The sequence below is a fragment of the Ciconia boyciana genome, chromosome 3 (genome assembly GCF_034638445.1).
Source record: "Ciconia boyciana chromosome 3, ASM3463844v1, whole genome shotgun sequence".
Lineage (NCBI taxonomy): Eukaryota > Metazoa > Chordata > Aves > Ciconiiformes > Ciconiidae > Ciconia > Ciconia boyciana.
Window position 1 is genome coordinate 65,683,889 of NC_132936.1, and position 10,064 is coordinate 65,693,952.

A 10,064-nucleotide genomic window follows, 5' to 3' on the forward strand; every position below is an offset into this window, starting at 1 on the left:
CCAGCATTTCTTTCTCTCTTTCCTGAAACAAGCTGGCGTTTGGCACTTTGTTAGAAAATGCCTGCTCTGTAAGTGACTAAAAAACCAAGAGAAGGGTGTTTTCAGCTGGGTCTTGCAAACTTATGGCCAGAAGGAGTCAAGCCAACGATGTAAAGGCGTCCTGCACTGAGTGGTGTGCACAGGCACTAACCACTGCGGAGCCATGTGCCAGCCTGGACAGCTCTGGAGAGATGGACCCACAGCAGATATTCTTCTGTCCACGAGGAGGAAGGGGAAGGAGGACTAGAGCGCACTTTTCCAGGTATTTCCAAACTGACCTGCCTGCAGGAAAGCCCCAGCTGTAGTTTAGTGAGCTTTTCCTCCATTCCACCCTCATGGAGATGTAAACAGCAGTGCAGCATACAGGCTAAGGCACAATGAAGTTGTTTTTAAAAACTACAGCATTACCAAGGCTATCTAGAAGCTGTGGGTGCAGATCACCCAGCTGGTATATGCTACAGCAAAGCACCTCTCCCTCCAGGAGCCCCATCCTGCGAGCCCAGTGGAGCATGTCTTGGGAACATGCCGCTACCACTGATTGTGGAGGAAAAATACAGCCCCAGTCATTTTACCAAACCCTTCCCCAGTAAAATTACACGTCAGAGCAGGGCTGAAAGGAAATTTGCATTTCAAATGGAAAGAGAAAATGGGCTTTTGCAGAACATCATGAGGTTGACAATAATAAATCCTGGAACTGTCAGAATGGAAGTGGGTCGTTCCTGCAAGTCTTGTGCTGCTTTCTTTAAGTCTGCATTGTTGCTGAGGAAGTGAAATCTGGTTAGCAAACGTAACAGCACAAGACTTCTTCAGACCTTTTATTGTTTTTCCCAGCATACATGCTGCACATTTTTTATAAATTTATCAAATTGAAAAACTTTCAGGTTTCCAACATCTCCATAGATCCATAGCACGGCAGCTGCTATATTTCTAGGCAGGTCTGAATGCTTCAGGTCCGCCTATGGCTCTGCTTCTTCTATTTTTTTTTGTCTTCTTTAAGATTTGAGAGCCCTAAACAGTTTCATCCAAATCTGACATAGGTACAGTATCCAGCATCGTCAGAGTCTGTTCCCTGACTACAGTTAGTAGATGTTACCTTAATAAAGCTTTATCTTTGTGTAACAACAGCAACATAAGCTGCCCTAAGGAAAGAAGTGAATTTGAGAAAGAACTTGAATTACTAGAGATATTGTTTTCAGGCTGTGGTAACTCACAAGTGGATGAAGTCACCACTGCTGAAATATAAGACAGGCTATTTCTTAATAGTTTGCCTGGATGGTTTTGTTGTGGTTCTGCCCAGTGCAAGAGGGGCGGCAGGGCAGTGCTGGATCTGAGACTTGCCATGGCGCTAGGTGCTATACAGAGATTTAATAAACCTCGCTTCCCCAAAAAAACTTACCTAAATTAAGAAACTGTGGGATATGGGTGAGGCAAAACAATTGGAAGAAACGGGAAAAGAGCAAAAAGGGAAGTGTGGTGAAAGAAACCTGCTTTTATGGACTAGATATGTGGGCACAGCCAGATGCCTGCAAATCTAGCCATTCAAATATATCATGTGTTAGAATCAGATGGTGGAAATACGTAATGCCCTCTTTCGTTTTGGTAACGGCAAGAGTGACCAGCATTCACTTAGTTAAGCACAGCCTCCTCCCAAATGCCTACTGCCAGCGTCCTGATGCAGCTCTCAAGCGGTGCTGCCTCCAGGTGAGGCATTAGTGACAGACCGTGAAAAATGCTTCGGATGTGGCTTAAGTGAACTCAAGGTCTGTTACTTAAACTGAACCGATCCACCTTTATGTATGTGAATTAAGGGAAAAGTGGCTAGTGATTATGCAGCAGGGAGCTCCATTTTTCCCAGGGCTTGCTTTGCCCTCTTGTGTCTGGCCCACTCTCACCTCCTCTCATTTAATTTGCCATAACAGAATGCCGTTAAGTATTAAGATTCTCATTACTTACAGACCTTGCAGATCTGGAAAAGCCACTTCACCTCTCCATCCTGGTGTGGCTTAGCAGATATCTACCCAGACCTTGCCCAGGAAATCTTTTTCCTTGTGAGATGAAGACTAGTAGGAGTAAAATCATTAGAAATCACAGGTGATGGTCAGCATTTGTTCATCGTTTACTGTGAAATGGTTGAAATAGAGGTCTCTTCCCTTCAACTGTCTGTTGAAAGCGAGGATCTTTTCTGTTTCAGTTTAAATGAGCTCCTGCCTAATCACATCCTGGTTTCACTATCAGAAATGTTATGTTGAGGGCACTATGAAGACATTGTGAGCGTGGGCTATGCTCCTTACTGTACAGTTCTTATTTTAAAGAAAGGACACTTTTTTTCATCTTCTGTTGCAACCTTTGTTCTAGAAGAAATAAAATATCTGAAACTTCTATTTAATGAATTGTATTTTAATTCCAAGGCTTAAAATAGAAAAACCCTAGAAACAGTCTTAAGGATATTTTCACAAATGCTTTTTGCATTTTTTTTTTTTATATTACAAGACTGTTTCCTTTGTAAATGCAAATATATACCATCGTAAATTGTAATACAGGACATACAAAGAATCCTTGGCCTTTGCGTAGCATAAAATGATTGTGATGAATCAAATAACTTAATGCAGCAAAGGTTAATTTAAAAAGTATCCAAGAACATATTCCAGATGTAGACCACAGATGTTGATTTACAGCTGGACCTGTGATGGGAGGCATTTTCCGCCCTGATCCCTGTAACTGGGAAAAGAAAGAGAATTGCTGCTGGAGTGTGCATTTAAGATGGATGGTATTCAACTGCAAATGCAACACATGCCATTCGCCTGCAACCCTCCTGTACCTCTGCAGGCTGTTCAGAAGTCCAGCTCTAACCTGAGCTTCCAGCCTTTTACAGCACTGGGAAAGCAAGCCAAAATGCAGGAAAATCACCTAGAAACTGGCTCCCTCCTTAGCCTAAACCCTCAAGAGAGACTGACATTATGCATCATATTATGAAGCAGAAAAAAGAAAATCTTTTATAGTTAGGGTACTGAACTGAGAACAGAGCACAGGTTGAAACTCTGATGCTTTTCCAGTTTTCCTCCGTTACCCCGAGAAAGGGCCCAAATCGGAGCTTGCTAAGGCCAGTGGCACTGAAGTCAGCTTTGGCTTAGGTCTTTATACACTCTGTGCCTTGGCACCTGCAAGGCAGGATTGACAGTAGATCTCTCTGCTGGGCATATGATATGTGAACACAGTCTAGTGATTGAGGTAAGTAAAGAAACAGATTTTTCAGACCAGCTAATTGAGCTAACTCTTGTATTTTGGCCTATGGAAACTCATGAAATTTAGTAACTGATTTATTTTTAAACACATCAGACCTGAAGAATGGCCATGAAAAGAGGGCAGACTCATTTGAATTAAATACATCAGATAGATAAATTCCTGAACAGAATTGCAGAGCTTGCAGCAGAATTGCATGTTAATAAAGTTGGAGGTCACTCATTTTCCTAGTTAATTATTACTTGACAGCAATAAAAACTGATGAAAGCAATACTATGTGTAACTGTTTGAAGAAAGGGAAGAGGGGGGTGTTTCTGAGGACTGTGCCAGCATGCAAATAATTATCCACGCCATTCCTCTCATCTCCTTGGCCATGTCATTCTTACCTGGTGTGAAACTAGCTGAGATGATGTAAGAACTCTGGCTAATGTTGTCATATGGGAAGGCAGTTTTTATGCCACACCTTTTTTTCTACTTTTGGAGAGTATCTGCCCTTGGTGAGGGGATAGCTCTTGACTTCCAGAGTCATCTCCAGTTTCAGCTGGTGACTTACCTGTCACAGAGGTGCCAGCCCTGTCACTGCAGCACGGTGCACTGCCTGCTGCTGTAGGCACTGCTGCGGTCCAGCACTGGCACGTATGTTTTAGCCATGACGCAGTAGCTGACTCCGGGCCTCAAATCTTCTATTTTAATAACCTTGTCTTTTCCTTCGTACACCAGGACTTTGTGTTGCTTCAGACAGAGCAGAGTAAAAACAGACAGTCAAGCACATTACCCTAGCAAGTGTGTCTGTGAGTAAAGTGTGATAAGAACAGAGGATGTGGACTTGCACAAAGTCAATAGCACTAATAATTTATTTATGATTTTTAAAGAAAATTCCCCCCTAAAATTCCCCTCCTGTCCCATTTTTTTTTAATCTAGATTTTAGAGTATGAAATACTAAGTCGATGGGAAAGAATAAAGGGAGGAATTACAACTCAATTCAATCAAATTCAATTCCTCAAAAATGAGCCTACTTCATTTTCAAATACTTGCACAGTCATCAATGCTCTTACAATCCCAGAAGACTATTTCAACTGTAAAACAAGAATGGTGTGCCCATACTTTCCTGGCTTTTCAATGGTAAAGGGTTCATATTTGAATATGCACTTACCTCATCTAGCAAGTTGTTAATTATGAAGACTTGATATAGCAGATCATAATAATTTGTCATTGGTATCTTGCTGCCTCTCTTCCTTTTGTAAGGAGAACGTGGAGCCTGGAGCTTTAGTATTATGGATTTGTTGCTATGAACCACAGTTACCGTCGGAGGTCCTATCATAGCTAAGGAAAAAAACAAAAGCTATGAACGTACTTATAGTTTAATAATAATGATTCACAGAACGCAACTGGAATCCATTCAACAATTGAATGTTCTTGTTACCAACAACATATTATGCTGTACTTACTGTTAATGTGCCACTTTGTAAATCCTTACTTCTTGGTGGTTATTGCTTGGGACATTTTGGAGGTGACATTTCCTGTGTCTGCAAATCTATCTTTGAGCCAAACTTTTTGAAATCTCTCAGAGCTGCATGTTGCTGACTGCAGGCTGGTCAAGCAAAATGCTTTGGATTCTTTGCCCTGATTTTTTTTCCCCCCATATTGGTCTGTGTGCTTGGACTGCATAAAACAGCTATTTGAACCATTTCAGTTATGCCAAGGACACAGCTTCAATCCTTACTTTCAAATTTTTTGCAATCTGCTTGGTTAAACACAGCTAAGGGTTGAAGCTAGTGCCTGCACACCTGTGCATGCAGCCCCAGAGAAGTGGGGAGACAGGACAGCAGCTGCCCCATGCATCTCTCCAGGAGGAGGAGGTGGCACAGGGCAAGGTGAGCTGCTGCTGCTGCAAGGCACTGCTTTATGTCAAAGCTTGTGGTTTCATCTGTACAGGAGGCTCACAGTAGTTTGCACTTCAGGGCTGTGAAGTGACCTGCATTGACATTCACAACTCAATTTTGCATTGACCAGTGAGGGAAAACTGGTTAATTCATGGGGAACTTACTGGTAGGTACACTGGTACTGTTCAGTGTTTTGACAGTCCTCCAATTTCTAACATACTAGGGCATTATAATGACTGTACTAACTAAAAGCTTTGCGCATGTCCTTTCTAAATACACTGCAGTCAGGAAAACACATAAATGAGAGAAGAATGTTGGGCACACAGCTGTCAGCTCTCTTGTCCCTTTTCCCCCCAAGCAGAGAATGGTTCCTTCTTTTCCACCTTGTACCCAGTCCTTCCAGCAGCTCCAAAAACAGCTGAAAAGAATTTGTATCGTTCCATGCCTTGAAGATGTTGAGTTAAAGGGAGCCAGGCACTTCTGATCCCCTTATCCATAATTGGCTCCTTATCCATAATTGGTTGGCTTTCAAGTGTGGGGAAAATTATTTTATCACAACACTTCACCTGAGAGCTATAGACTCGCAACTTCTTTTGGTACAGCTTTGTAGCTAGAAAAAGATTACTCACATTTGCAAATTGTGAGCAGAAATGATGTATTCCATGCCACAGAAAATCCAATTCCTTCCTCAGAGAGACCCATATGTTTGCACTTACTTTCTCGCCAGGGAGTGAATCTGCAGCTGAGGCTCCAGTTGGAATAGACGCCAGCTGACGCGGCTTTCACTCTGCCGTAGTAAGGCTCTTGGATGTCAGAGGTCTCATTCGTTAGGTCACAGACATGGTTTTGAATCCCCCAGCAGTCGTCTTTGTTTTGCCACGTGCTCTCCCCATACCTATGGAGGAAGAGGAGGAAGGATGTAAGCTTTAGCGGTCGCTGACTGGGTCCGTACAGATTTTTAACCGTCTGTTTTAACTCGGGGGTACTGACAAGCATTCTGCTGTGGAAATTAACTCCCTTCAATTTGATGACAGGGAAGATTGATTTCATGGGTGTTTGGGAGCTACAGGTTTCTGTCTTTTCTGAGTGAAACCTAAAGCAGAGACATGGGTCACCAGCCCTGTAGGAAGCCATTGCAGACTTGCCCCTCGGGAGAGGCAGGCGAGCTTTGGCTTAGCCAGTGTGTTCAACGATGGGCAGAATGCCGGTTTCCACCAGCTAATTTCTCAAAGGCAATAGTGACTGCAAGTGCTCACCAGCTGTGCCAGGGATGGGAGCGTACCCTCCTCTGAGGACCAGCCCCTAGCGCTGCCTCAAGTTTGCCATGCGAGGCACCCTGCGGCACTGTCGTGGGCAAGGTGGGCCACTGACATACCTTAAATGTCCTATTGCAGAAGTACCTGACCTAGCTAGACCTGTTTCAGGCCGGCGGTTGGACCTGGTGACCTCCAGAGGTCCCCTGCAAACTACCTTTTTCTGCAACTCTCTGGTGCAATGAGGCTGCAGAGCGTATTGCTGGAGGTGCTTGTTCCCAGCCTGCCGTGGGCTGTTCAGCTGCACCTTATGGGCTATTGATAAGCACAGCAATGACCGAGAGCTGGCAGCTGAGCAGGACCTGGCTGTTCCCCAGGTATGGGGAAAATATCCCGTGTCACATGAGAAATCCCTCTGACGTGCCAAGCAGGGATGGGCCCCAGCCCGATGGGAGGCTGGAGTTCCCCCGGTACTTACACTTTATACTGCACAAAGTAGACAGTGTCTCTTGCCTCTCTGGCTCTCCCAGGCTGCCAATGCAAAGTGCTGTTGAAGTTTAATGAATGAAACTCTACCTTCTGCGGCTTAATCGAGTCTTGCAGGTCTCGGTTTTCCAAAACTAACATCGCTGCAAATCATAAGGAACAATAACATAACGTGTTTGTCACAGACACACTTCTCTGTATTGAAATCGGGGGTATTGCTACAGCTCATTTGGTTTCAGGACTAGCAGACTGCAGGGAAATTAAATCTCCTGGATCTCACATTCAAAACTTTCCAAGTCACAGTGACCAGATGTAGCAGTTACAGAACAAGCACATTTAGTATTATGAAAGGAATACTTTTATGTGGCTTGGTTTTGAGGGTTTTTTTTTTCTTTTTCCTTAGTGAGTTTACTGGTGTGAAAGATGCCTGATGGACATCCCAGGAAACAAACCCTTCGGATCAATTCACAGAGCCTGTAGTAAGCAGCCCCCTCAGTAAAATCAAGTGCTCTTTCCTCCACATCTCAGCTTTACCCTGCAGGGATTATAGCTGTTTTAACTGTTGCCACAGCCATGTTTTCAGCTCTTGCCTAATAAAAAATAACCTGAGATTCACTGCTTTTCCAGTCTGCACTACTGGAAAAAGCTGCCTGACAATTTTCAAGATAATCTGTTTTCAAACTGCGATGGTTACTGATGATAGAATCTGTTAGCAACCTCTCTGAAGCATCCAAATCCTAACATTTTTCTGGGTTTCGTGATCCAGATGACTGCAGCTTTATCCCTGGCATATCACAGAATCAGGTAAGACTTGTACTAGTTGAACTGAAACTGGTAATACAGCCGTGAATAAATTTAATGGGCAACATGCTTGTTTTATCTGCAACTCAGAACCTTGAAAGACAAAATAACAGACTAATCTGGGAGTGACTGGACTTTTGAAACCCACCAAAAGATCCAGAGATTTCTTGACTCATCCAGAGATTCAGTAACAGACCCAGCACCCCCCTCCCCACATAGGAAAAGAACAGAAAGCCTTTACTTACTAGTTATCTCATCCTGAAGCAGGTGCATCAGTAAGCAGAGGGAGGAAAGCATGATCCCCCTCATGCTTAGGAGAGCAGCTCCATGACTGAAGAGCATCTCTCTTCCTCTTGGGCATGTCTTATGAGGAAGTAATTATTAAACACTCCAGAGTTCCCCTTATTTTCAGCGGTTTCCAAAATCCCCGGTTTGTCTTTGGTTTAATTTAGCTGAAAAACGTATGAGTTGTTCTAAATTAAACATAAGCAATTGTTCTTATTTGGCAGCTGTGGTCACTCTGAAGTTTGGAACTAATTATGAAGCAAACCAGCATGAAAAATGTCCTTTTTTTTTAACGCACTAATTCCCAAATGATGTCTGGCAGTATTGCTTTATCCCATAAGTTTGTCACACAAGCTTGCTTGCTTGCTATGCTAAGATATTTATTTATTTATCTATCTATTTAGTCATTTATTTATTTTTCAGCTCACTAGTCACTCAGAGCTGAAGAACACAAGAAATTTTGCTGCAAACATGTAAAAGACCTACCCATGGGATGTCATCTGATTTGGTGGCCTGCCTTCGGGTCGAATGCAAGCGGATGGAGTTTGCAGGTATGTTCGTAGCAGGACGTTATCTAGGAATATACCATCAGAGGAACGAGGAGCCCTGAAATCACTGCCAGCCGTGCTGCTGGGCAGCGCATCCACACCATGCTGGCTGCTGGAAAGATGCTGGGAGCCGGGGCAGCTGCAGTACTGTCAGCCTCCGGGCAGGGAACGGGGAGGCGAGCCCAGCCCATTGGGACAAAGTGCCACTCTGTGTTGGACTTTCAGACTGCCAGGAGTGATATGCCCCGACTGGTGCGGGTGTGCCGTGACGCTGCTTGCACAAATATTGGCATTTGTCACTGCTGTCCTCCAAATTCTGCCTTTCCAATATGCACATCCCTGCAAGCCTGACCCCTGGGCTGGGGACGCAAAAGTGATTTCACTTTGTGTTTGCAAACGCTTTAATGCCACATGCGTGCCTGCCTGGTGGGAGCCAGGTTTTGTGCTCCTGGGCTGTATGGAAAGCTCAGCTGAGTTGGTCACGGTGCCGCTGGAGGCAGCTGGGAGCCTGCTGGCCCTCCTGCCCAGCCTTGCCCCTCGCTCTTCCCTCCCTGAGAGCTCGCCGGTGCTGACATCCACGTGTATTTCATCACTCGCGCATCAGCGCATCTGGGCAAAAGTCAGGATGCATTCTCCTTTTGCAAGCTCACGTTGACAAGCAAGAAGAGAAAACCCAAATTTTGTATGACATAACGCAGCACCATGTAACGATGCCTACCAAAGAAATAATGGATGTGAAGACTACCTGTCTGCAGAAACAAAAATTTGCCTAACAGTCATCTTTACTTTGGGAAAAGGTGGAAGCAAAACATCAGTCAGGCCAAAAAAGTGCAAGTTCTGGTTCAAATGAAGGTATTTTTTTATTTAAAGGGAACCGGTTATACTCAGCAAACTAGACAACATTTCTCTCTCAGTTCAGCTGATCACCAATACCTCATTATCCAAGCACTGAACCTGCAGCAGATGTATTAAAACGCTAGATGTGTAGCTTTGAATAATCAACTAGTTAACCCAATTAAGGGAATTAAAGAACTGAGAAGAAATGCAGAAAAAAACCCCAACAAAATGGAGGTAGAAGGCAGAAAGGCCACCCTGCCATCACCGGCTGGGAATTTTTTATCTAACCATTTCCCAAACGCATTTTCAAAATGCAATGACCTTTAAGTAGTTCCCCACACCAAATGCAATTAGTATTTCATCATATTATATGAGCTTAAGTGTAGGAATAGGGAACTTTTATAAACCAATCACCAGACTGAAATGTCATCAAAGTTTAGTCACAGGTTGTGTATTTGCTTACTTGAATTGTACCAACACACCTTCCCGTACCCTGCGTAACAGCCCATTCCCAGGAGCTGAAGCGTGGAGCTTTGCCAAAATCGCTTTTGATGGCGGCTCCTCCCACGAATGCAGAGCTGAGGGCCAGCCTGCCTGGTGCCGGTGGGTTGCGCTCGGAAAGGGCTGCTCTGCCGCATGGTGAAACAGGGAAGGAAATGCCTATCCCGTGGAAAAATTCAGGGTTTCCTGTG

At 44.1% G+C, this 10,064-nt stretch overlaps 1 protein-coding gene across 1 annotated transcript; it reads right to left on the reverse strand.

Moving 5' to 3' along the window:
• Positions 1-2,722: 2,722 nt before the first annotated feature.
• IL22RA2 (interleukin 22 receptor subunit alpha 2) lies at positions 2,723-8,188 on the reverse strand. The gene is made up of 6 exons (XM_072855942.1): positions 7,948-8,188; positions 6,894-7,044; positions 5,879-6,057; positions 4,433-4,602; positions 3,833-4,011; positions 2,723-2,757 (listed from the first exon to the last, which is right to left on the reverse strand). Exons 1-5 carry the CDS (start codon positions 8,042-8,044, stop codon positions 3,856-3,858), a joined length of 753 nt encoding a protein of 250 aa, XP_072712043.1. The 5' UTR covers positions 8,045-8,188; the 3' UTR covers positions 2,723-2,757; positions 3,833-3,855.
• Between the last annotated feature and the right edge of the window lie 1,876 nt (positions 8,189-10,064).